This window comes from Mustela lutreola, chromosome 12 (genome assembly GCF_030435805.1).
Source record: "Mustela lutreola isolate mMusLut2 chromosome 12, mMusLut2.pri, whole genome shotgun sequence".
NCBI lineage: Eukaryota > Metazoa > Chordata > Mammalia > Carnivora > Mustelidae > Mustela > Mustela lutreola.
In genome coordinates this window covers 97,397,916-97,425,003 of record NC_081301.1, presented here as the reverse complement: position 1 = coordinate 97,425,003, position 27,088 = coordinate 97,397,916, and the positions used below count along the sequence as shown (strand labels likewise).

The 27,088-nt window shown below is 45.3% G+C and overlaps 1 protein-coding gene and 1 long non-coding RNA gene across 15 annotated transcripts in view; one reads left to right on the top strand and one right to left on the bottom strand.

Annotated features, from left to right (window-relative positions):
* The window catches only part of LOC131812445 (F-box/WD repeat-containing protein 12-like), a 69,940-nt gene that overhangs the window by 16,233 nt on the left and 26,619 nt on the right, over positions 1 to 27,088 (top strand). For 3 of the 7 annotated variants that reach the window (XM_059142013.1, XM_059142012.1, XM_059142010.1), the window contains exons 6-13: positions 9,466 to 9,624; positions 10,109 to 10,319; positions 11,524 to 11,702; positions 11,784 to 11,911; positions 14,748 to 16,281; positions 18,569 to 18,710; positions 20,176 to 20,294; positions 21,818 to 21,912. In XM_059142013.1, the coding sequence (XP_058997996.1) occupies positions 9,466 to 9,624; positions 10,109 to 10,319; positions 11,524 to 11,702; positions 11,784 to 11,911; positions 14,748 to 14,874 (804 nt within the window). In that variant the 3' untranslated portion in view covers positions 14,875 to 16,281; positions 18,569 to 18,710; positions 20,176 to 20,294; positions 21,818 to 21,912. Of the gene's footprint in view, positions 1 to 9,465; positions 9,625 to 10,108; positions 10,320 to 11,523; positions 11,703 to 11,783; positions 11,912 to 14,747; positions 16,282 to 18,568; positions 18,711 to 20,175; positions 20,295 to 20,484; positions 20,666 to 21,817; positions 21,913 to 27,088 lie in introns of all 7 variants that reach the window. The other 4 variants (XM_059142015.1, XM_059142011.1, XM_059142016.1 and 1 more) reach the window with 2 other exon arrangements.
* The window catches only part of LOC131812447 (uncharacterized), an 85,034-nt gene continuing 72,084 nt past the window's right edge, over positions 14,139 to 27,088 (bottom strand). For 2 of the 8 annotated variants that reach the window (XR_009346358.1, XR_009346359.1), the window contains 2 exons: positions 16,070 to 16,169; positions 14,139 to 15,773 (listed from right to left, as the gene is read on the bottom strand). This is a non-coding gene — a long non-coding RNA (uncharacterized LOC131812447). Of the gene's footprint in view, positions 16,871 to 27,088 lie in introns of all 8 variants that reach the window. The other 6 variants (XR_009346351.1, XR_009346354.1, XR_009346357.1 and 3 more) reach the window with 4 other exon arrangements.

Here is a 27,088-nt window from a genome sequence, read left to right as displayed (position 1 = left end):
GCGGCCGTGGAGCGCGGGCATCGCCGAATAGGATCTTGAAATAACTGCCCGCAGGGAGCCAGTGCCAGGCCTGGGAGCCGAGGGCAGCGGAGGCGTCTCAGGCCGCCCAGAAGCCGCCACAGCCCCGGCGACAGCGCGTGCGACCCGGAGCAGGAGGGGACGAGCGGCCCCGGCTGCGCGACCGCGGGAACCGCGTCCTGTGGCTTCTCCACGGCAGGCGGCGCAGGAGCGCGGCGCTAGCGTTTGCGCGAGGAGCAGGTTAGGAGGAGCTGAACGGCCCTGGATCCTCGGGGTGCCTGGAAGCCTTCGTGTACCAGCGGGCAGCGGCCTCTGCCCGGCAAGGCTGCGTGCGGGGCCTCGCTGCGGCCGGAGGAGCGAAGGACCGTCGGGCCTCCGAGTCCTAAGAGCTTGATTATCAACAGTGAGGAAGCTCCCTGACCTCCCAGCGGGGCTGCAGAGGCCATCTGTCACAGCCAGGCTTTTGGGGACAGGCTCCCGGGATGCAGGTCTGAGTGGCCGGAGGCCGCAAGGGGGAGCGAGCGGCCTGCTCCTCTGTGGTCGGGGTGGGGCGCAGGCAGGGCTCCTGCGTGGGCCCGGCTTCTGTGCTTTGAGTTCTCCACGGGTGGCTTTTACCCGCTTGCCCATATGTGGAACAGAGGTGGGATGGGCAGGACGAAAAGCCACCTGTCCCCAAACATCAAAGACAGTCAGACCCCAGTAAGTTTCCCTTCTGGTGACTTTTCTGTAATTCTGTCTTCGGGCTGATGGCTGAAATGAGCGCGTTTTATATCCTTGAACCCGGACTTGCATAAGCCAGCCGTTCGCATGGTGCTCTGGGGGCGCATGCTAAGGCTGGTGCCCGAGAGGAGGTTCTCCTGTGTGGCTCGTTTGGGAGCTCAGCGTTGTGTGTTCAAGAAGCAAAGTGAGTGCCTGGTCACTGTAGGTATTTTTGGGTCTCCAGAGGCTTTGGGGGTGTCAGATATGTGCAGAGACATGTATGATTGCCGCTGATGTCTTGGGGTGTCCGGGAGGCAAGACTTCTGAGGTCGTCACCAGGAGGGCGAATTGGGGATGAACAGCTTTGTTTTGGCCACGTGGTGGCAGTCATGGCAACGGCCGGAGAGCGTGCACGTGCGTCCGCGGTGGGTCGGGGGCTGCCAGGGCCAAGGTGACTGCCTGAGCTGCGGGATCCGCCCTGTCTCAGGGATATTCCAGTTGGCGGAGGGGGCACGGCAGTGGGCTCTGTCATGTGTGGTGGGAACTCCCTTTCTCATTCACTCAGAGGGTGCCCTTTTCCAGGGTCCTTGCACGTGGCAAGGGCCTGAGGACAACAGGAAGCTCCTTCCTCCTGCAGAGGGAAAGCCCAGCATGGCCCAAACCTGCCTGGACTCTGGAGATGCCAGTTTGCTCTCAGCAAGGAGGCTTCGGGGGCGGGGCAGAGGCCTCATGCCTACTGGGGAAGTAGCATCAGTAGCATCAGGGCTTCTGATGCTAATGGGGTGTTAGGTGACCTGAGATGGCAGGATTTGGCCAGAAGCGCTCGTCTTCTTGGGGTTGCCCTGTAAGGGGATGGAGCAAGATCAGCCCCTACCAAGATTGGGCTCAACTTTGGAGATGGCGGACTCTGTCCAGGCACCAGTGCGGTATGGAATCCGATATCCCCTTCACGTCTACCCAGAGCCTCAGCACTTGACCTTTCTTGGAAATGGTATCCGGTTAAGGATCTCGGGTAAAGTCATCCTGGGTTTAGACTGGGTCTTCTATCCAATGAGTAGTGCCCTTGTAAGGAGAGGAGAGAATACAGATACACAGAGAAGGCCGTGTGCACACGGGGGCAGACAAGTCCAGAAAAGCTCTAGAGCCTTCAGATTGAGAGGGCCCTGCTGGCACCTGGTTTTGGTTCTAGCCTCTAAAATTGTGAGAGAATAAATGTCTGGTTTTTTAAGCCACTCGATTTGTTCCTGCAGCAGTAAGAAGTTAGTGTAAGACCCTGAGACAGAATACTTGGGGCCCCTGGCTGGCTCAGGTAGTGTGGGCAAACCGCAGCCTCGCTCAGCGGGTACAGTGTGCAGCTCTTAATCTCAGGGTTGTAGGTTCGAGCCCCACATTGGGTGTCGCGATTACTTACAAATAAAATCTTAAAAAAAAACAAAAGAGAAAAACTCAGAACCGCTTAGGAAAGTTTGGAATGAAAAAGAGGAAAATGACGCACTGCAGAGGCTAAGGGAAGCCGGCCGGTTAGCTGTTGGCCTCAGAGCACAAGACTCCACGATAAAACTCGTCACTGGATATTAGAAGGAGCTTTGTAAAAATAATTAGATTAGCCTCCCAGGAAGATTGAGCAAGGCTAAAATTGGCCTCAACACATATAGGACAAAATTTGTGGAATTTCAAGAAATGGCCACATCTACAGGCGTTGTGAGGAGTTTGTTACGCAGCTGAAGGGAAGCGACGTGTGCACCCACTGAAAGCGTTGAAGGCGGCCAGTTTTCTCAGGCTGGACACACAGGTCAGGGACTGGAGGCCTGGGGGGCGCTCACGTGAACCCCCCACTGACTGCCGTGTTGTGTGGGGCTGGGAACGGGGAACGCCCCGGCACCTGCCCCCGGGGAAGCCTCAGTTTCCCCTGCAGCCACAGGGGCCCGGGCTGCCAGCGGCTCCGCTGGGCCCGCGTGAAAACCTGGCGCCTCGGCTCCCCAGGACTTCTCTGACGCACGGATTATGTAGATGATTTAAGGTTAAATTACATGTGTGTGCAAGGTCAGGATCAAGGTTCATTTTTATTTACAAATGGGCTTCCAGAATTTGTAGGAAAGGCCGTCCTTTCTTCACTGAACCACAGCACACCTTTGTCAGAATACCAGCACCGTGGGGGTCCAGGGCTGCTGAAGGACAGGCACAGGCTCTCGTCGGCTGTAGACTTGGAAGTCAGGACCTCCAGCATTTTCTTATTTCAAAAATAGATGATTTCTCTAAAAATTTTCAAGTCAGCTTGTCAATTAAAAAAAAATTTTTTTTTATTATTATGTCAGTGAGCCCACATAGAGCTCGTCCCTGGTTTCTGACGCGGGGTCCAGCAGTTCGTTAGCTGCCTGTGACGCCCAGTGCTCCTCACCACGCGCCTGTCAGTGTCTTTAAAACTATCTGCTGGGGTTTTGATGACCTTGAATCTATAGGTTGATTGGGGACAACTGACATCTGTGTGGTCTCCTAAGCCACAAACATGGCATATATATGTCACCGTTGAGATGGGCCCTCACTTTGGTCTTTCAACAGAGTTTTGTAGTTTTTAAGTGAACAGGGCTTGCATAGATTTTGTTAAAATTATTCATTGTATATTATATTATTTTAAATATCATTGTTTTAAAATTTAATTTCTGATTTTTCATTGCTAGTCTGTAGCATATATAGGAATATGTAAATAATACATAAATGTGTAGTTCTGTATTTATAAGGAAGTTGCTATATCTACTGTACATAGCATACATGGAAGTTACTTCTGTATAAATATACATAAGAATACATTTTGAATTTTGTATATTTACCTCCTGTCTAGCAGCCTTGCTAAATTCACTAATTTTATTTATTTATTTTTAAAAATATTTTATATATTTATTTGACAGAGATCACAAGCAGGCAGAGAGGCAGGCAGAGAGAGAGGAGGAAGCAGGCTCCCCGCTGAGCAGAGAGCCCGATGCGGGGCTCGATCCCAGGTGCCCCAAAAATGGTATTTTCGTTGACATTGAATGCATAGAGAAATACTAACATGGCGAAAACGGACATCTTTATGATTCGAGTCGAAATACCAATGATGTATTTCCATTGGTTCAGGTTTGCTTTTTTATGTCCTTCAGAAGTGACTTACATTTTTCCTCAGATACATTTTGCACATTTCTTGTTAACCATATCCCAAAGCTTTTTATCAATTAGTTGCTATTGCATTTATACGGGAAAGTATTTTCTGTTCCCTTGTTTTCTGACTGGGTGGTGTGTGTTTAATGAAAGCTGTGGTTGTGTTTTATACTCTGTCATCTTACTGAATTCTACCTGCCTATATTTGATTCTCTCAATTTTCTTAGGTAAACACTTCATCTGTAGGTCGAGATAGTTAGTTTTTCAAGCCTTAGACATCCAGTTGCTTTTTCTCTGGCTTCTCGGCCAGGATTCAGCACAATACTAATTAGTTAGTGGTGGGCATTGGTGGCCATTTGTCCTCGTCGCTGTCCGGGTGGGAGGACTTGCAGCTTCACCGTGGGGCTGGGCTGCTGCCGTCCGGAATGATGTGCATGCAAGAGCCATCAATGGCCGTTTGAGTATTTTCGAAAATCATGCTAGGATGTAGAATTTTGTGAAAGGCCTTTTCAGTATGCAGATATAATTACAGAATTTTTGTCCTTCGGTTTGTTATGGTGATTTATTGGACTTTTGAAATACAAATTATCTATACATTTCTTTTTAATGTGCTGATGCATTCTAAATGCTGACATTTTACCAGGATTTGGCTCTGTCAATGGGAGATTGGTCTGTAGTTTTTTTGATCTTCCTTTATCAGGTTGACATATAAATGCTGTACTTCATTCAAGGAATGTGAACATTTTTCTGCTTTTCTAATGCCCTGGAACAATTTGTGATTATCTGGTTTTCCAGTTTGGTAAAATTTATTTTTGAAGTTATTAGGTGCTGGGTGCTTTTTTGTGTGGGGGGAGTTTTGAAAACGTTTTTCTCAGGGTTTTCTGTGGAAATCGGTCAGCTCAAGCCTTTCTTTGTCCGCTAGACTCAATTTTCATACTGTGTTTTCTAGGAAACTACCCACTGTACCTGGGCTTTCAATTCTCTACGCATACAGTTGTCTGAAATACTCTTTTGAGGTTTTTTCTTTAAATTTTCTCTGAACATTTGTTTCTGCTGTCATTTTTAAAGATTTTTTATTTAAATTCAATTAACATATATAATGTATTCATTTCAGAGGTAGAATTTAGTGATTCATCAGTCGCGTAGACCAGCGCTCGTTACCTGCAGCGTCGCCCTTCATGCCCGGTTACCCCCCCACCTCCCCTCCAGCAACCCACAGTTTGTTTCCTAGAGTTCAGAGTCTCTTATGATTTGTCTCCCTCTCTGCTTTTATCTTACTTTATTTTTCTTTCCCTTCCCCTATGTTCATCTGTTTTGTTTCTTAAATTCCACATACAGGTGAAATCATACGGTATTTGTCTTTCTCTGGCTGACTTCCTTTGCTCAGCGCAATACTCTCTAGTTCCGTCCCTGCCATTGCAAATGGCAAGATTTCATTCTTTTCGATGGCCAGGTAACCATCCATTGTATATAAATACCACATCTTCTCTACTGCCTTGTCATTTCTTTTTGTGTATATGTGCTTTCTCCCACTTTTTTCGTGATTAAATTAGCTAGTGCCATGTCTGTTTTATTTAATATTTCTATTGATTTCCAGTATTGTTTCATTGTGATCAGAGAATGTTGTATTACTTTATGATACAGAATTTACTGAGGTTTCTCTGTGACTGTATATTCAGTTTTTGTGAACATTTGTAAGTGCTTGCCAGAAAGGTGTAGTCTCCATTATTGGGCTATAAAGAGCCAGATACAGTCATTATTAATATTATTGTTAGAGCACAGGCAGGGGGAGGAGCAGAGAGAGAGGGAGGGGGAAAGAATCTCAGGCCAACTCCGCACTGAGTGTGGAGCCTGACGTGGGGCTCGATCTCACAACCCCAAGATCATAACTTGAGCCAAAACCAAGATTCCAGCTCTCAACTGACTGAGCCAGCCAGGTGCTCCAATTATATTGTTAGGTCTTATATTTATTTACTTTTTGTCTCCTTGGCCTTAGACTGAGAGCATTATTGTTTATTTTTGTATAATAATATGCTTAATTCATAAATATTTAAATATTATTGTGTTTCACTTTGGTTCTTTCTTTGCTTCGTGAAGGTGATTGGGGTGTTTCTTTAAGTATCAGGTTTTATTTTTCATTATGAATTACAGCCTTTAGTGTTGTTAGCCTTGGGGAAAAAAAACTGCCAGTTATTTACTAGCAAAAATGGGTTTATGTGGGAATAGAGAATTTAATTCAGGACAAAATTAGCTGGGGCAAAACTATAGGAAAAGTCCCAACAGTCAAAGAAGAGAAAGGTTCTTTTAGAGAGGAAAGGGGGTATAGGGAGGGGCTGTTGTAAACTAAAAGATCATTGGAGTGGACTGGGTGCTAGAAGTATAGTGGCCTCTCATTGGTTGGGCTTTTGCTGGGAGGGAAGAAGCCTTCCTCCCCCTGCTGGGATATTAAGTAGCAGCCTCCAGGAGGTCCCTCTCTTCCAGTTAGGTCTGGTTGACAACCAGTGCTGGGTGTGAGTGCTCCTCCTGCCAGCCTCCTTTTATTAATTTTCACAGGGATAGGAAGTGTCTATTGCTGGATTTCCTGCTTTGGGCCCGAGTCCTCCCTTCCCTGTTATCTTGTTTTCCAAGGATTTGTGTGTGCCACACCTTTACGGTTTTGTCATGGTTAACTTTTTGTTTTGAATGAACTTTCTTGAATATACAGTCATGTTTTCTTTTGTTCATCAGTGTGATCATTTTTTTTTTTTACTGGTAAAGTGAGTTAAGCCATGTACATTGAACAAGGTATGTGCCTGATCTCAAGTTTTATGGTGTGACATGGCACATTCCTGGGCTCCTTTCTCCCAAGTATGTTTTCCCTTTTTTATGTGTGTGTTTTTGGGTCAAGTTACTATCTTTTGTTATATATGATATTCCTTTCCTCCCATGGTGCTCAGTGAACTTATTCTACTTTGAACCTTTTCTCTTCTCCCACGTTTGAAGATCCACTGTTTCCTCCTTTCTGAGAATATGCAACATTTACACACTGTTCTTCCTTGTCTTTTTTTTTTTTTTTTTTTTTTTTTGACCCACAGTGTAATGTACTGGTGTAACAGTGTTACTAGTTCTGGTGACGTTTTCCTGGTGTCTTGTGGTCTGGTGGGGCCCATCTTCTAGGAGATCCCCTAGGAAGTCACTGGGATGCATCCTTGCAGGTCCGATGCTGTTTTCTGTGGCTCGGGGTCTTGAGAAATGGCTTGGTTGGGCCCTAAATCCCTGGCTCATGTTTGTCTTGAATTTTGTGAATATACTGTTTCCTTGTGTTTCTGTTGAAACGTCTACTCCCACTTTGACTTACTTTCCTTGTTACACACTTGGACTTATTAATCAAAGGCTTGAATGATTTTTGAAATACATAAAGTCTAGTCGTTTTGCTCTGAGGGGTCTCTGGTGACTATCCTGGATTGACTTTTTTCCCAGGAACATCTGTACCTTTTTGATAGATGGATTCAGGTTTTCTTTTGTTTTCAGGAAGTTTCATTGCATGTGAGTTGTAAGTATTAGTCTGTTAATTGCTTTTTCTCTGCAGGAGCTTCAGTTGTACGTTTACTAGATCTTTTTTGTCCGTCCTCTTGGACACCTATTCTCGCATTTGTGTCATTAGCTCTTTACTCCATCTTTGTTCTTCTACTTGTTTTCCTTCTTTGGTGTCCTTACTGGCGCAGTAGAATATACTCTCTTAAGCATGTTGCTTGTCTTCCTTAAGATAACTTTTTCTTCAATATCTTTCCTGAATTAATTTAGCTCTTATTTCACATCTTGGCTTTTTGTCCATTTCTGTTTTTTGAGTGTTGAATTTCTGATTTGGGGTATTCCTTTATGTCTGCACGTGCTTATTTTATGATATTTGATTCATGTTGGGGTGTAGCTACCAGTCTTTGATTGTTGGTTGTTCTTTGGGGAATGGTTTATCAGCTAAAATGTTTTCTTTCTCTCTTTCTTTCTTTCACTTTTTCCTAAAGACTTTGTTTGAATGTTGCCTGCCATTTTCTGAGCATTGGAAATTGAATAGAATAAAAAGTCCAGAGAGTGTTCCCTGTGTAAGTGCCTGTGTAAAGATGTCCTTTTATTTTTAAAAAATTTTTTTTCTTTTGGTGCCAGAACCTGGGAACAAACCATAAACATGTCCTTTTAAAATAGTAGGTGGAGGACGAGCTATTTGAGAAATGGAACATATGGACAGGAAGGAAACAGGTTAATTCCATATCACTCTGTTGTAGAAATATATTTAATTAAAAACTAATGCAAAAGACGTAGTATAAAATTCTCTCAGGAATATATAAACAGTTTTTGAATCAAGGAAAATTACATTGGTTTGATTTACCTAAAAATCCAAAACATCTGAAACAGAAGATTTTAACGTTAAGATACATGAAAATTGGGATACCTGGGTGGCTCAGTTTGTTGGGTGGCTGCTTTCGGCTCGGGTCGTGTTCCTGGGGTCCTGGGATGGAGTCCCACATCTGGCTCCTGGCTCAGCAGAGAGCTTGCTTCTCCCTCCCACTCTGCTTGCTGCTCTCCCTACTTTGTAATCTCCTTCTTCGTTAAATGAATAAATGAAAAACCTTAAAAAAAATTCTTTAAACAAACAAAAATACACGAAAATTATAAGAAAACACTGAATTTTCTTCTTCTTTTCTTTCTTTCTTTTTTTTTTTTAAAGATTCTACTCATCTATTTGACAGACAGAGATCACAAGCAGGCAGAGAGGCAGGTAGAGAGAGAGGGGGAAGCAGGCTCCCCGCTGAGCAGAGACACCCCCCCCAAACGTGGGGCTCAATCCCAGGACCCCGAGATCATGACCTGAGCCGAAGGCAGAGGCTTTAACCCACTGAGCCACCCAGGCGCCCCAAATCTTTAACAAAAGCACTGATATCAGATGATATGAAGCATAGAATCTAGTTGACAAAAAAGATATGAGTAGTCAGTTCACAGAAAACAGCACAAATGGCCAGTAATGTGCAATGACTGACCCATAATCAAGAAAGTGACAGGATGAGGATTTTCATTTGCGAAGACTGGCATGACAAGTTGTCAGATATGGGTATTTTTGTACTTGGTTGGTATATACAGGTATTTTATATACGTGGCAAGTAAGATTGGCGCTTTTTTGAAAAGCTTGTTTTTTCCCTGTTAGTTTCTCAGCGTGACCCTCTTTGACCTGACTGGGCCAGCTCCGGGGTCTCTGGGAGGAAGTACTGGAACTGTGGTCCGGAGCGTCGGTGTGGGAGCACTTAGTGCGCAGCAGTGAGACTTGCGAACAACTTGAACTTCCCTAAGAGCGAGAGGAAGTAAAAAGTGGTGGGAAATGGCTCCTTGGAAATATTTCCAAGGAGCGTTCGAAGCTGTAGACAAAAGGCCGTTTGTGGCTACTTCAGCGTAGCTGGTCGAAGGAGCCCCTGAGGTCGGGCCCCGGCTGCTGGGAGGAGCGAGGAGAGGGTTGGCTCCGAAGACTTCTGCACTACCGGAGCGTGTCTGTTTCTGGCACGCAAGTGCCATCACTGCAGCATTGTCGGGCGCTGGCCCCCTGCCCTTGGGGGAGGCTGGGTGCTGACCACGGCCTTTGCTGTGCAGGTGGCCTCTGCGGAGGGCATGCTGTATGCGCTGACTGTGCCCCACCTGCGGCTGCTCTCCAGGACTGGGGTGTTTCCAGGCAGCCCCACCAGCCTCCTCTGCTCTCCTGACTGCCAGTGGGTGTTCGCTTCGACCCAGGACTCAGACCTGGGCCCAAAGGTCAGTGGGGAGCTGCGCCCTCCCCTCCGGGGTCCTGGCTTTGTGCATATAAGGTGGTGGGTTCTGTGCCCACGTTTGTGGACCAGTAATGGACCAAGGCTGCCAGCAGCACCTGCAGACAGGATGGTCTGGGGACAGAGGAGTCATCAGGAGCAGACTTCGAGTGGGGAGGACAGGAATCCAGAGCAAGACATTGGAGACAAAAGCACACCAGTGACGTACACTGCTCAGAACTCCAAGAGCCCTTAAAAAAACACCACAGAGCCATTGATTCAGTTGTCCTGTCAGAGTACTGACACAGCTGTCCTGACCCGGTACTGGTGTGCAGGCTGTTTGCGGCGGGGCCTGACTGAGCAGTCTGGAGAGCAAGGCACACAAGGGACATGGGTGACCCTGTAAAGACAAAGTGATGTCACCGGTTGTGGGTTTGCGGCCCTCCTGGGTGCTTCTCTGTGGCATGGACCATGTGGTGGTGTTTCCTCAGGTGTTCTACACTCGCTCCCTGCTCGCTCCGGTGGAAGAGGAGCCTCCCGTCTCTACCACTCTGCCCATCTGGCAGATTTCCAGAGCCTGCTGGGCCCCTGACGAGACGGCCAGGCTGATGGTGATGCACAGAAACCATGACAGCGGGCAGCTGGCCATCACCACCTATGAACTGGAGGCCAAACAGTCCCAGGAGGGAGTGGACGTTGTGGGTAAGGGTCCCTGAGCCAGGACCATGCCCTTTGCAAGGTGGTTTCCTTTGGGGCACTTTTCTTCCCTCTCAGTGAATACAGGGCCCAACAAATGTCTTGTTTGTGCATGTACTGGCCGAGTGGTTGAGTGCGTGCCAGGCCCTCTGGGTGGCCCTGGGATCCAGACACTACCCACTGGCCACTTACAGTCTTGCCTCTCCTCACTGTCTTGTCACAACTGTGGCAAACACAGTCTTTTGGTGCTGAGCGTGCACAGCTGAGTGTGCCACAACTGTAGCTTCCCCAGGGAGCTCGCAGCCAGCAGGAAAACAAGATCTGTCATCTCTTTTTATGCCTTCCCTGTCTCCCAAACTCCACTTCAGGGCCACTGGCCTGCCTTGTGGCCCCTAGCATTTTTTCTTTAGTATTACATTAATTTGTTTTCATGTCATCTTTTGACCGTAAACTTTACTCTGAGATTTTTTTTTTTTTTTTTAAAGATTTTATTTATTTGTCAGAGACAGAGAGCGGGGAGAGAGTGAGCACAGGCAGACAGAATGGCAGGCAGAGGCAGAGGGAGAAGCAGGCTCCCCGCCGAGCAAGGAGCCCAATGTGGGACCCGATCACAGGACGCTGGGATCATGACCCAAGCCGAAGGAGCTGCTTAACCCACTGAGCCACCCAGGCGTCCCTACTCTGAGCTTCTTAGTAGCTGAGGAAAAAAGGGAAACAGGATGTGTACTCTGATCCCTTGTTTGATATGAGCATGAATTCTTCAAAAGAGGTAATCCCCCCCTCCCCGCTGGTAAACCATAGGAAATGATCCAATTCATTAAAAAAAAAAAAATGCTATTCAGTATAAAAGAGTATCATCAGTAATAGCTTTTGGCAGATGTTATAAATGTCATAGTTCTCATGGGGCTCTTCTCACATCACCCTGGTGTAGCTGGGGAAGAGCAGGGGGGGCATCCCCTGGGAGGTACTTGTGTCAGATATTGTCACTTCCACATGCATTTTGCCTCAAATCTTTACAGTGCCCTTAAGTAGGACACCGTCCTCCATACTGGAGAGTGGATGACTGGGCGGCTTCAGGGAGTAACTGCATGTGCCACCACAAAGGTGTTGCTCTTGTCAGCATCCCACGGCATCTTGGGTGAGGCACATGTACTCCACACCCCGAGTTGCTACTGAGAGATGACAGTCCGTGTGTTTTCATTTCAAAAAGTACAACAGATTGCAAGTTTCCTCCTGCCAGACACCATGACGCCTCCTCACCTCATGAAGGCCCACGGCTCTCAGGTGATCCTGCTGGTGTCGGGCTTGGAGCTGGTGCTCTTCACCGTCCAGGGCCTGCAGCTGGCAGCCTTCCAGGACCACCAGAAGCCCATCACGGCCCTGTGGGTGGTGAGTGTGGGTCTGCCCGCCTGCACTGTGGCCCCAACTCCAGGGCCCACGGCTCTGCCTCACTTGGCTTCTCATTTCAAGGACGAGAGTCGAGTCCTCACTGCTTCCTTCGACCTCTCCCTGCGCGTCTACGTGTGGAGCAAGGAGAATCCGCTTCCTGTCCTGAAGAGCTGCTATCACCTGCTCGGGGGCTCCCACAGATGGGCCAGGTAACGGCTCCCAGTTCCCTTCCCTTCACCCGTGAAGCGGCCTCACCTGGCCCAGCAGCAGCAGCAGCTGGAAAGGGTGTGACTGGGACTTGGGTCTCAGCCTGGCCCATTTTCGTTATCTGGGGGCCTGAGATAAGTCGCTGCTCAGATGCCATTTCCTCCTCTGCTTAAAAAGATGCCAGGCATCATCTTCGTTATCTCCTCTAGTGCACAAAACCGGCACCCGTGGTCGCGCCCCCCACTCTCCCAGATCAGACAGAGGCGCTGAGATACGGCTGTTTTGCCCACAGTCCGGCAGGGACGCACAGCGACACCCAGCCGGGCCCGGCCTGGACCTGCAGCCCTGATCTCCCCTCCTGCCCTAAGCCACACGATTCCAGAACCACTTCCCAAACGCAGGTGGTGTGGAGTCAGTGGGGGTGAGATGGGAAAGTCCCAGCCAGCGCAGTTTTGCTTTGAGTTCGGTCATTAGTGTTTTGGAATCATTTGTTTCTTCTTGCCAGATGGAGTTCTACAAACAGGCGGACAGATCTGCCCTGGGCTGCTCACAGTGAGGTGGCTGACCGCCTCATTCACTTGGTATGAGGTCTGGGGTGATCTCAGCTTGTCGTGGCAGACCTTTTACTGTCGCAAATGGAAAATGAAGAAACACCAAGCCCCAAACCAAATACTGAACAAACTAGATTTCTGTCACAAACCTACCTCATTTCTGAGTTTTCAATGAGTTGTTATTTGAAGATAATTATTAAAACTACTAATTAATATAGAAGAACTTCATTCCCTTTAGTAAACCAGCTCAACTTTCTGATAAGAAGTAGAGATCGAACTTAAATCTTCCGATAATCGGTGAGCTGTAACGCTCTACTGACTTGCTAAGCAAAGGATAGAGGACAGCCTGCCGCAGAATTCTGAGAAGGCTTCCGTCACTTGCTGCTTGACCCAGGATTCCTCCTTCGGTTCCTTTGACATTCACACCTACGTTGCTGTATTTTTGCTAGTTAATGACCCTTCACGCGCTTGCCCTTCAGGCGTGGGGGCATCATGGCCTCACCATGTTGAGTCTGCCTGTGACCAGAGGCTGGCATTTGTGACAAGCCCCTTCGGTGGGCGAGGTCCCACTTAGATGCCGCAGCCGCTTGGACCGTTGTGATGGCTCCTCCTCCGGCGGCGGGAAGCCTCTCCCCGCTGAGGGACACAGCGCTGACTCTTGTACTCATGGTCACTGGAGAGCGACCAGGTGGGGAGGTTGCCCTTGAGGGGCTTGTGCTCCCATTCTGGCCTCCAGATATACCTGGCCCCACTCTTTTCTACGTGTGTCCTTAAAGAATTCTCTACATCGTTACTGAGTGGTTAGAGCATCCTTTCACTGAAATAACACCGTTCTCAACTTAGCAGGCAAGTGGCACGTTTAGAAACTTCCTTTTTACATGTCTTTTTTTTTTTTTTTTTTTTAAGATTTTATTTATTTATTTGACAGAGACCACAAGTAGGCAGAGAGGCAGGCAGAGAGAGGAGAGGAAGCAGGCTCCCTGCTAAGCAGAGAGCCCGATGTGAGGCTCGATCCCAGGACCCTGGGATCATGACCCGAGCTGAAGGCAGAGGCTTTAACCCACTGAGCCACCCAGCGCCCCTCCTTTTTACATGTCTTTTAACTGCACCGTGTGCACTACACAATAGGACCATTGTGCTGAGCACGTAGCACTGGGAGAATCTTCCACACGTGCGTTTTTACACACTGAATTACATGGACATAGAATGGAAAATGTCCTTCACTGAACTGACTCCATCCTCAATGTGATAAATAAGTAGCACACCTAGAAATACCTTTTCAGAAGTGTGTTTTACTTAGGACCCTAGAATGGATCAAGATTTTTAATTAAGCCCCTTTCCTGATTCAGAACAGATTCCTACAGAAATCCTTAGATGTGTGGCAGTTTCTTTTGGGAGCCTCATTTGGCAACAACGAGCCCAGCAATCCTGCTGCTTCATGCTGTTCCCCATAAGGTTTTCCCAGCCCCTTTCTGAGTGCTGCAGGACATAAACAGTACTTTCTGAGAGCTTTTCAGTTTCCTAAAATGTTATCTGTGAATACATAATACATAAATAATTCTCTAAAGAAAACAGGGAAAATGGGTGTGTTAGATGTACATTTACTAACAACCCAGCCACATACCCCCACGTATCTATAACCCAGGAGATATGTTATATCCAAACAAGGACTTGTACATGAATGTTCTTAGCAGCTTTATTTTTGTTGTTTTTAGTGTGGAATTTATTCTAAGCTAAAAGGTGGTTCACAAAAACCAAAAGTGGCAATATTTTAGAAGCAGACTGTAGCCAAAACCAGCTTTTACAGGAAACTCAAGTCCTTTGTGTGGTTTGGCTGGCATGGTTGTCTCCACACGGCTCGCTCGCTGTCAGCCTCAGAGCAGCACAGTCTGCCTTCTTGGGCAAAGACAGCATCGTGGGAAGTGATGGCTCCTGTGTCGATGTCTTTCACTGAAACTGGTTGGGAACTGATGGCCTGATTCTCGGTTCTGGGGAAGTGACTACCCTCTCAAGATTGAATGAGGTATATGTTGTCTACTGGAAGTTTCTAGACTTCCTGAAATCGTAATTCGGGCAGCTACCATCAGGAGGGCACAAAGCTGATACTCCCACTCCAGAATGTGAGCGTATTTGCTAATGGTCAAGAATGAGCGCAGATCTCAACACGGATGGGGGGTGCTAGGTTGGAGAAGGTCCAGAGGTTGTGTTCCGTCTTTGTGTAAAGACTTACCTCCCTAAATCCGTGTCTTCCGCAAGTTAACACACAGCCCGTCCCTTCCTTTCGCAGTGGATTCACCCACGTGGAGAGCGACAGTGTGAGCATCGTGGGTGTGGAAGCCAGAAACATCGGGACGAGCATTCTGAGGTCATACTGTTTCAACATCCAGCGTGGCTCAGATGATTGTGTCAACTGAAGATAATCTCACTCTGGTGAAAAGCTTGTCTGCATACAAACTGATTATTTTATCAACACTGGAAAAGGAAGGAGCAATTCTCATAGGCCTCTTATGGGCCATGCACTGTGCTATGTGACTTTTTTTTTTTTTCTCACAACAGGCCTATGAAGAATATATGACGTTTCTATTTCTCCAGCTGGGAGCCTGACCAGTAACAGAGTCACCCATACTGGCCTGTTGTCTGGCTGCACTGCCACCTGCCCAGGCTTATTCAGACCAGTAAGTGGGAGAGAGGAATGGATGCAAGGAGGCCCACGTTCAAGGTGCTGCACTTGTATCCTCATTGTTGTGTTGTTCAGATATGTAATAAAGTAAGGAGATGCTTTTTTCCCTATTCTGTCACGTGCTTTAGACACACATTAATAAATAGCTGTGTGGCGCCACACTGCAGAACCGCAGGGACACCATTTTGTATTCTGTGCGCGTGGCACCCCCAGAGGTGGTCCGCAGGGAAGCCCCGGCTGCCGTGGGGGGCATATCCGTTGAGTTCCCAACGGCAGGCAGCAGGAGAGAAGGCTGGCTAACACCAAGGAAGGAGTTTACTGGCAGGAAATAGAGCTGCGCACTAGGTCAGAGGGAAGGCTGGAGAAGCAGACGCGGACCCCCAGGAAGCAGGCAGCAGGCATTAAGCAAGGCCTCGCCTGCTGTCGTCTGGCCAGGTGCCCCTGTGCTGCTGCCGCTGCGTGCGACGTACTGACGCTGTCTGAACACGTCCTGGCTGCTCCGATGCTCCGAACACCAGGATGCGCGTGTTTCTGGCTTCACCACATGCCCGCGCCGCCCGGGCCGGGATGGGAGAGAGGGACCTCTTCAGCTTCGATGGAGTGGCTGCCAGTTGACTTGCACTGTGAAAAAGTCTTCAAAAATAGGAAAACTTCTTGAGAGCCAATGAGGGTTAAAACCTCTCAACTACAACCTGCTGCTCCAGCTGTGCAGAACCGCAACCCCGTAGCTCCTGAGCCCCGTACGGACAGGCCCACATATAGTCATTTCCCCAAAAGGAAAAAAAATCTGTGGCCTCCCCCCACCTTTAAAATCTAAGATAAGGCTTATTTTCGGATCATTTTAGGTTTACAGAAAAGCTGGAAAGGCAGTGCCGTAAGGTATATGGATATGCCTTTTGCCCGGCCTCCCCCTGGTGTGAGTATCTTACATAACAGAGATTTGGAAACCCGGGGTCCTTGTCCTCTCGAAGTCAGAACTCTGTTAATCCTAGTACAGTCCTGTCTGGTCGTCAGCGGTCCTCGTGCGTCCTGCATAAAGCCATGGAGGAAAGGGAGAGGAGACAAGAAATTCGCTAAAATAAACACGTGACACAGCAAGAAAGGAAACAGCTGTTTCATTCCGAAGACGAAGAAAGTCCAGGTAAGTTCAAGAGCAGGAGTTTTGGGTGAAGGCACATGGTAAGAGGCTGCAGCGTTGGCAAAAGAGGGAGCTCAGCTAAGGGACTGGCGAGTGTAAGGGCCGCCTGAGCGGCGTGGACATGTGGCGACTAGGAAAGCAGTGGGGCCGGTTCTCATGGAAGGCCGCTGGCCAGAGCCGGGCACGTGCTGGCTGCAGCCTTAGGATGGTGGTGGGTCCGGCTCTAGTGGCCCTGCCCAGGGACACCTCTGTGGGCTCCTGCTTTGGGTGTGACGTAGGAAGCTTCTGGAGGGAGTCCTAATGGGGGTGTAGGAAGCTTTTGCAGACGGTGTGTGTGAAGTCTGGCCCCCAGGCTCTTCACAGGAAAGCAAGGTCTTTGAGGTGTGATACCACAGCCTGGGGGAAACACCGAAGTGTGTCATGCTCTCGTGTCCTGTAAATCCAAGTTCTGAGGCTTCCTTCCCTTCATATGGCAAGGACCGCTGCTGCCGGGGGAGCACGAGGGCCTCAGTGGCACCTCTGATTCCTGCCAGGAGGCTGACAGCCTTCCTCTGAGCCTCTGTTACTCCAGGTGCAGCCAAGATACTCTGTACTAAGCAGAAACAGAAAACATGAAGAACTTTCCCTAGTACCTGGCCACAAGCTAAGTCTTAACAAATTCCAAAATATTAGTTGCTAACTACAAAAATTCCTTTTTGAATAGTCCTACCAAACACACACACATACACACCATTAAAACTCACTTTTAAATAACTGATGAGTTAAAAAAATCTAAGCAGGAATTATGAAATATCTTGGAAAATAATTTTCTTAACTGGATAAAGGGAGTGTGAAAGACTGTAAACATGCCTGATGATAGGTAATCAGAAAATTTTTTACTGATGTTAAACAGTATAACAGTTTACTGTATAAACTGTTTACTGTATAAACAGTATGAACCACTATAATTAAGTATTGCCCTTGATGTACTAATAAATGAAATACTTTTTTAAATTCTAAAAAAAAAAAAAAATTAGAAATGGGTATGTGTGCTGTAATTTCTAAATAGTACTATCTCCTTTAGAAACCTAAGAAAATCATTAGAATTAGCAAATCATGATTGGTGAATAGGTTATTTGTATACTGAAATCAGTGTAACAAAAATTAGAAAATATAGGAAAATTATTCCATTCACAATAACACCAAAAACTGTAATATCTTGGGGTTTAAAAAGAAAAAAAAAAAAACTTTACTAAAGAAAAAACACAGCTTTTCTAAAGGAATAAAGAATAGAGATAACCTGTGTTTGTGAACAGAAGAATTACTACTTTAAAGAGACCATATGTTGGAAGCAATACCAATATAATTGCTACTGTTTTTAAAATAGAGTGTAAAGAGATGATCAGATGTATACGGAGCTGTAAGAGGACAAGAGTAGCCAAGACAGTCTTGAAGGAAAAAAAGGGCAAAGGAAGGGGTAGACTTGTTCTGTGAATTATGAAGACAGAATTAAACTGTCACTGGGTAGACCTGTTCTGTGAATTATGAAGGCAGAATTAAACTGTCACGGAGACAGGTGGCATCCGTGAGTGAAGAGACAATGGAGGACTGAGGCGCAGGTATGTTTGGGGGTTGGGTATACAGTGTAAGTCCCATAAGTCAGAAATGATGCTCAGTAAGTGACCTTGGAAGGACTGGCGATGCAGATGGAGTAAAATCAGATTTCTTCTTGGACCATGCACAAACTGTTTGTGTGTGTAAAGGATCTAAACAGCATTTAAAAAAAAATATTTTTTTTGAGATTTTATCTATTTATTAGAGAGAGAGAGAGAGCTGTAGCAGGGAGGAGAGGGAGAAGCAGGCTCCCCGCTAAGCAGGGAGCCCGACGGGGGACTCAGTCCCAGGACTCTCGGATCGTGACCTGAGCTGAAGGCAGTCACTCAATGAACTGAGCCACCCAGGAACCCCTAAACAGCATATTTTTAAATTATAGGGGAGGAGTTATAATTTATAAATAAAAAGTTATATTTTGTAATTGTAGGAAAATTAGAAAAGGCTTTTTAGAGCAGGATTAAATAATACAAAAGCAAATCCCATAGTGAAATAGTCTTATATCAAAATTTAAATTTTCTGTACAAGTGCCAACATAACCAAAATTAACCCATGCCATTGATAGCAAACCCCAAATTGAACTAAGAGGAAACATAATTTACAGAAGAAACCAAACCCTAAAGTATAGGGGAAAATGCTCAAAATCATAAGTAATTACAGCTGAATAAAACAATAATGACCTATCACTTTGCATTATTAGGCGGCCAAAAAAATGTAAACAGTAGGAAGCCGGATGCTGCTCCGTGTTTGCGGACGCATGGACACAGGATGGAGGACACGGAACCCAGTAATGGAGGCTGCCTCGGTCCTGTTCACATGTGAACATCTTTGGCCAATCCAAGGTAGGTGGTCCAGTGGTGCAGTTTCCAGGTAGCACTGCCTTGGCTCCCTACCAGGCCCCCACCCATCCCCTGCTCTGGTCAGCACTAAGCTGCCTTCTCTTACTTCCTGCACCCTTTGCTCTGAGGGTGTAGCTCTTTGAGGCCCTTGCTCGCTGTGGGCTCACTCCCGTGCGCCTGCAGTATGCACCATCCAGCACCCAGGTGGCTGGCAGAGAGCTCAAATGCCCTGCATCGGGTGCCTCAGCTCCAGGGGCGGGGCAGCCTGGTGTAGATGGGGTGCCAGCTGCAGGAGAGGGGCCGGTTGAGGGAACTGGAGGTAAGTTTTGTGTCCCAGCTCAGTCCACCCTTTGCATCACCCCCTCCTGTCGTGTCCAGCCCTCAGACTACATGGTGGGACCTACTGAGCCCCCTCCTGCTGAGAACAAAGGCATCCTTACTCTGCAGGTGTGACCAGAGTCCCAAAGCTGACGACCTATTCTGGATGCCTGTGGCAAGAGCCCCTCTGTTGGATTCCCTTCAAGTAGCACTTTGGGCTATCTGGGTTGTTTAGTGGGATGACCCAGACCTTCATCCCCAAGGCGATGGTCGTGGTGGTTTCCCTTGCTCATTGAAAGCCATTGCCACTAAATCACTGCTAAGAGATACCCAGTTCCTTCATATAGGTTGTAGACACACCCTACCGTACTCGATCATCTACTAGCAACCTTCGTCCCTGGTGTTTGTCAGTTACTATCCCAATCATCAGAACCAATCCTTTCTTTGCCTGTTGGGCCAAGAACATTAGAGAGTCAGGTGGTAATCACAGATTCCCCTTAAAGGTATTTTTGCTGTGACCCTGAAAGAACTGTCTCCACTCCCGTCTCCCGGAGCTGGGACTTACCCACAATCCCTGAGAGTGCCAGGTTGCATGAATGAGGAACAACAAAATATGCAGGGTTGCTGGCTGTCGTAATTGGGGCCACTCCGACACCTGTTGGTCCTCAGACTCCTATACTGTAGCAGTAGGGGCACTGTTCATCACTGGTAATCGGTTCAGAATGTGTGCCACATCCTGGATTGGATGATGGTATCCAGGCCAGCACCTTAGTAACCGTTGGTAAGCCATGTCACCATCATGTCAGGCCAGTTAATCCTGGATGATGGAATGGGACAAGACCAGTGCATTCCATAGTTATGAGCTCATGGTCACACCTCCTCTGGTGGAAAAGGAGTCCTTCGTTCAGAGGCAGTGCTGTGGGATATCACAGGTAAGGCATTCTGTGAGTCTTTGGGGATGGTGCTGGCAGAACCATAGGCAGGGGCCATAAGGACAAAATACTGCCCCATGATTAATGGTGCCGAGTTGATAGCATCAGTCTGCTGTCCACTGGACAAGCCTTCAGCTATGGTGGTAACATGAGTCTTGGTACAGGAAGTCCTTGCCATTGAGCCTATGCTTAGCTGTCATCCCGGACACTGTTCCCAGGCCTCTGCACAAGGGCCGGATGTGTGAGAAGAGTCTGCCTGGCAGCCAGAGGATGGTCATCCTGTTGCTGTATCACTGAGAGCCTTCCCTGTAGTACATGGTCTCTGGTGGGCTTTCAGGTAAGACACAAAAATCTCATGCTGTTTGCCCTCCTCCACCTTTCTTGGAACTCCAGTTGGACCCTTCTGGGTCAGCCATCTGCCACTGTCAAAAGTCCATGTGTCTCTGTACCTCCAGTCATTTTCTTCCTTATGAATGAATGACTGAGCCACTCTCAGCATGGTTCGTTTGAAGGACTTCCTTTCACAGTGTCTTTCAGGGACATCCCAAGTGGCGCTGTAATGAGGCAGCAGAGGCCCCACAGGCCATTTCCGCCAACACCCACACAACAAGCCAACCCAGTTGTGATTCACTCTGAGTCCTTTCTTCATGCTGGTTATTGGTAGGAGCCCCCCAAGAAGCATGGGAACTGTCAGGAGAGGCAGCACAGGTAGGAATCTGGGTCACCTGTTCTGTGATTCACTTGGGCCCTATGGTCCAGTCCCAAAAGGGCCATTACCATTGCACAAGAGATCGCTTCTGTGCACACTGAATTCTGTGATGGGCGGATCATATCACATCTAGCTTAGGATGGGAAACTGATCCATTCTCACTTTATGCCCTGCTGTTGGTGACTCGTTCTCATCCCTAGAAGGCACATATTTAACTCCAGAATCTTACCTCTCTGTTCTGTCTTCCCTGTTGGAGCTTTCCAGATTCCAGACAACATCCTTACCAATCCTAGATCTTGCTAGCACCTTCTGACCTGCTGAGTTCTAGGATCAAGAAGGAGGGTATCTTGTGCCACAGCTAGGGTCTGCTCTGGCTTTGTTTCTGGGCCCCTGAGAATCTGGCAGCTTCTGGGGTTACGCAGTATATGGGTCAGAGGAATATTCCCAGCTTTGGTACTTGTTGCATCCTAATTCAAATTCCAGAGACCCACAAAGTGTTATTTTCATTGTTTTTGTTCAAGTGGAGAGATACTTGAAGTACAGCAGCTTGTCCTTCACCTGAGAAGAAACATCTCGACACACCTTTTACCTTCCCAGTGCATTCCCCCCCTGGCAGATGGCCACAGATTCCTTTGAGGAACAACTGAAGGAATATTCACTGTATACATGTGTGATGGAGTTTCAGGAATGTCACTGAAGGGGCACTGACCTTCTTTTCACTGAGTGTGCGCTGGAGTATATAGATTTAGAGCTGCAAACTGGGTGGGGGGGTCCCAATTTTCTACCAAGGTGGAAGGCAACTACATTTTTTTTTCCCTCTTTATATAAATAAGTTAGTTTCCTAGGGAGTTGTGGTGTAACAGTCACTGCCTCAGATCCCTTCAGGTCATACCATCTTGATTGCCACTCTGACTCTGCCCATCCTTAGTCCACTGGGATGGCTTCAGATATTTTTACTCAAGTAAAATTTGTGAATCAAAGGTGAGTGCCCCAGGTAAATCTCGTCGGGTCTTAAATTCTACCTTCCCTCTTTGAACACCAGGATCCACTTTTACACACACTCCCCAGGCCCTATTATTAGGCAGGTCCTGTAATTCCTTTGTTTTTTAGGTACATTTTGCCCAAAGCAGGGTTTGTATTTCTCTCTCCAGGCTCTGCTGGTACCTGATTCTCTATACCAACCTAGAGGCAATGAAAGTGAGGTCCTCAGGAGGACAGACATCATCGTTCAAGGCATCCACCTCAGGTGAGGCCAATATGGAAGGGGATGTTTCTGCCATCAGAAAGGGTTCAGGGAAATGGGTGTGTATGTCCTGATTCTAAGATTGTCCGCCAAGTATCTCAATCCCAAATATTAGAGTGTTATTCATCCTGCAACTGGGCCTGATTTTCACTAAGACCTGCTGAGGCTGTACATGCAGACTTTCTTTCTTTCCATCCTGTGCTGACAGAAGATAAGGTTCTTTGACTTTCAGACTTTCTCTGAAGTTGGAGGATGACTATCATTTACTTTTTTTTGGTAAGCTGAAATGGTACTGAATTTCGTCCAAGTGCTAGAAGGGCAATTAATTCAGGTGGGTCACTGACAAAGAGAAATAAAACAGGAGTACCTGAGAATCTAAGAAGGTGCACCAAGTTTCTTCCCCGTATGGGCACCACATTTACAACTACAGAAGATACTTCCTTTGTAGGAACACAGAGAACGCTTAAAAAGAAAAAAGGAATATACTGGGAAGTAAATCAAGTCTCAGTGAATGTTAAATAATTAATATTCAAAGTATGTTCTCTGACCACCATAAAATTATTTTAGAAATAAATGACAACCCTCAGTTTGTTTTCCAGAGTCCATAGTCTCTCACGGTTCCTCTTCCCCTGTGATTCCCCCCCTTCATTTTCCCCTTCCTTCTCCTAATGTCCTCCATGCTGTTCCTTATGTTCCACAAAGAAGTGAAACCATATAATTGACTCTCTCTTCTTGACTTATTTCACTTAGTATCTTCTCCTCCAGTTCCATCCATGTTGATGCAAAAGTTGGGTATTCATCCTTTCTGATGGCTGAGTAATATTCCATTGTGTATATGAACCACATCTTCTTTATCCATTCATCAGTTGAAGGACATCTCAGCTCGTTCCACAGTCTGGCTATTGTGGACATTGCTACTTTGAACATTGGGGTGCATGTACTCCTTCTTTTCACTATGTCTGTATCTTTGGAGTAAATACCCAGTATTGCCATTGCTGCATCGTAGGGTAGCTCTATTTTTTTAGACACCTTTACACTAATTTCCAAAATGGCTGTACCACTTCGTATTCCCACCAACAGGGTAGGAGGGTTCCCCTTTCTCTACAGCCTCTCCAAAATTTGTTTTTTTCTTGCCGTGTTAATTTTTGCCATTCTGACCAGTGTAAGGTGGTATCTCAGTGTGGTTTTGATTTGTATTTCCCTGATGGCTAATGATGTTCAATATTTTTTCATGTGTCTGTTGGCCATTTGTATGTCTTCTTTGGAGAAGTGTCTGTTCATGTCTTCTGCCCATTTTTTGACTTGTTCTATGGCTGTTGAATTTGAGAAGTTCTTTATAGATTTGGATACCAGCCCTTTGTCCGTAGTGTCATTTGCAGATACCTTCTCCCATTCCGTGGGTTGCCTCTTTGTTCTGTTGATGGTTTCCTTTGCTGTCCAGAAGCTTTTTATCTTGACGAAGTCCCAAAGGTTCGTTTCAGCTTTTGTTGTTTCCCTAGTTTTTGGAGAAGTGTCTTGAAAAAAGTTGCTGTGGCCAGTATCGAAGGGTTACTGCCTATATTCTCCTATAGGATTTTGATGGATTCCTGTCTCATTGAGGTCTTTCATCCATTTAGAGTTTATCTTTGCGTATGGTGTAAGAGACTGGTTGAGTTTCATTCTTCTATATATAGTTGTCTATATATAGACATTTGAAGAGACATTTTTCCTGCTTTGTCAAAGATTATTTGACCATAGAGTTGAGGGTCCACATCTGGGCTCTCTGCTCTGTTCCATTGATCTATGTGTCTGTTTTTGTGCCAGTACCATACAGTTTTGATTACAACAGTTTTGTAGTATATCTTGAAACTTGGGTTTGTGATATCTCTAGCTTTGTTCTTCTTAATCAAGATTGTTTTGGCTATTCTGGGTCTTTTGTGCTTCCATACAAATTTTAGGATTCTCTTCTAGTTCTGAAGAAATATACTATTGGTAGTTTGATAGGGATTGCACTGAATTTGCAGATTGCTTTGGGTAGTATGGACATTTAACAATATTATTCTTCCAGGGCGCCTGGGTGGCTCAGTGGATTAAGCCGCTGCCTTCGGCTCAGGTCATGATCTCAGGGTCCTGGGATCGAGTCCCACAACGGGCTCTCTGCTCAGCAGGGAGCTTGCTTCCCTCTCTCTCTCTCTCTGGCTGCCTCTCTGTCTACTTGTGATTTCTCTCTGTCAAATAAATAAATCTTTAAAAAAAAAAACAAAAAAAACCCCACAATATTATTCTTCCAGTCTATGAGTATGGAATATCTTTCCATCTCTTTGTGTCATCACCAATTTCTTTCATCAATGCTTTGTATTGTTCAGAGTCTAGGTCTTTTAATTCTTTGCTTAAATTTATTTCTAAGTATTTTATTATTTTTGTTGCAAATATAAATGAAATTTTCTTGATTTTTCCTTCTGCTTTATTAGTGGACAAAAAATGCTACTGATTTCTGGATATTAACTTTGTATCCTGTAGCTTTACTGTATTTATTCTAGAAGCTTTTTTAGTGTAACCTTTAGGATTTTCTCTGTGTAACATCATGTCGCCTGCAAATGATGACAGTTTAACATCTTCTTTATCTGATTGCTGAGTAAGGACTTCCAGCACTGTGTTGAATAAAAGTGGCAAGAGTAGGGGCGCCTGGGTGGCTCAGTCATTAAGCAGCTGCCTTCAGCTCAGGTCATGATCCCAGGGTCCTGGGTTCAAGCCCTGCATCAGTCTCCCTGCTCAGTGGGAAGCCTGCTTCTCCCTCTCCCGCTGCTTGTGTTCCCTCTCTCACTGTCTCTGTCAAATAAATAAAATCTTAAAAAAAAAAAAAAAGTTTTTTGTGTTGTTTTTTTCAAGTTGCAAGAGTGAATATCCTTATCTTGTTCCTGATTTTAGAGGAAAACCTCTGTTTTTGACCACTGGGTATGGTGTTAGCAGTGGGTTTTTCATATAAGGCTTTACTATGTTGAGTCATGTTCCCTGTAAGCCCACTTTGTTGAAGTTTTTATCATGAATGGATGTTGAATTTTGTGAAATGTTTTTCTGCATTTATTGAGATGATTATATTTTTCTCCTTTGTTTTGTTGATGTGGTGTTTCACATTGATTGATTTGCAAATATTGAACCATCCTTGCATCCCTGGAATACATCCCAATTGATCATGATGAAATATCCTTTTAGGTATTCTTGAATGTGGCTTGGTACTATTTCATTGAGGATGTTTACATGTATGTTCATAAAGGATGTTGTCTTGGATAAAGGATGTGGTTTTTGTGTGTGTGTATGGTATTTATGGTTTTGGTATCAGGGTAATGCTAGCCTCCTAGAATGTATTTGGAAGATTTTCTTCCTCTTCTATATTTTGGAAAAGTTTGAGGATAAGTATTCACTCTGACATAAATGTTTGGTAGAATTCACTGTGAATTCATTTGGCCCTATACTTTCATGTTTTAGAGATCGTATGATTATTGATTCAATTTCATTAGTAGTAGTCAGTCTGTAAAAATTTTCTATTTCTTCCTAATTCAGTTTTGGAAGATTATATATTCCTAGAATTTATTCATTTCTTTTAGGTATTCTAATTTGTTGGCATATAGTTTTTTGTATTATTCTCACATATAGTTTTTTGTATTATTCTGTTATACTTCTATATGTTTCTGTGGCATCAGTTGTTACTTCTCTCTTGTTTTAGATTTTATTTATTGGGGTCATTTCTCTTTTTTTCTTGATGAATCTGGCTAATGGTTTGCCAGTTTTGTTTACGTTCTCAAAGCGCCAGCTCTTGGTTACATTGATTTTTTTTTTTTCCTTAAGTCTCTATGTCATTTATTTCTCCTCTGGTCTTTATTATTTCCTTCCTTCTACTCACCTTGGGATTGATTTTTCTTTTTCTACTTCCTTTAAGATTAGATTTTCTGAGCTTTTTTTTTATTTTGGGAGGAGCCTGTATCACTATTTTTCTTTAGAATGGCTTTCACTGCATCCCAAAGCTTTTGGCCCATTGTGCTTTCATTTTCATTTGTCTTCATATATTTTAAAATTTATTCTTTGATTGCTTCATTGAACCATGTTGTTTAGTGTCATATTGTTTAGCCTCCACGTGTTTTTGCCTTTTTTCCGTTTTTTTTTTTTTTTTTTTTTCTCGTGTGATTGATTTTTTGTTTCATACATGGTGGTCAGAAAAGGTGCATGGTATGATTTCACTCTTCTTAAATTTATTGAGGCTTGTTTTGTGGCCTAAAATGTGATCTGTTCTGGAGAATGTTCCATGTGCACTTGAAATAAATGTGTATTCTACTGTTTTGGGATGGAATGATCTGTATATATCTGTAATATCTATCTGGTCTAGTGTGTCATTGAAAGATGTTTCCTTATTAATTTTCTGTCTGGATGATCTATCCCTTATCATTATTGTATTACCATCAGTTTCTCTCTTTATGTCCATTAATATCTGCTTTATATATTCAGATGTTCCTGTGTTGGGTGTGTAGATACTTATTATATTCTCTTGTTGCATGGACCTCTTTATTGTTATGTGATGCTGTTCTTTGTCTCTTGGTAAGTTTTCCTTTTAAAGTCTGTTTTATCTGATGTAAGCACTGCTAACCCAGCTTTTTTCCCACTTCCATTTGCATGATAAATTCCATCCCTTCACTTTCAGTCTCTATGCTTCTTTAGGTCTGAGGTGAGTTGCTTTTGGGGTGCATGTAGATGGGTTCTTTTTTTTTTTTTTTTTTTTAATCCATTAAACCACCATTTGTGCTTTGATTGGAGGACTCAGGCATTTACTTTTATTTTTATTATGGTCAGTTAGCCAGCATATATCACATCATTAGTTTTTGGTGTAGTGTTCAGCAGTTCATTAGTTGAATATAACAACTGTTTACATATTTTATTTTAAAGTTATAGTTAATATACAGTGTGATGTAGTTTCAGGTGTGCACTATATTGATTCAGCACTTCTATACAACACCCAGTGCTCATCACAATAAGTACAGTTTTTTCCCTATATTTTTAAAATTATGTTCAGTTAGCCAACATATAGAATAAGCACACTTCTTAGCTCCCATCACTTATTTAACCCATCCCCACACCAACCTCCCCTACAGTAATCCTCAATTTGATCTCTATAGTTAAAAGTCTGTTTCTTGGTTTGCTTTCCCTTTTG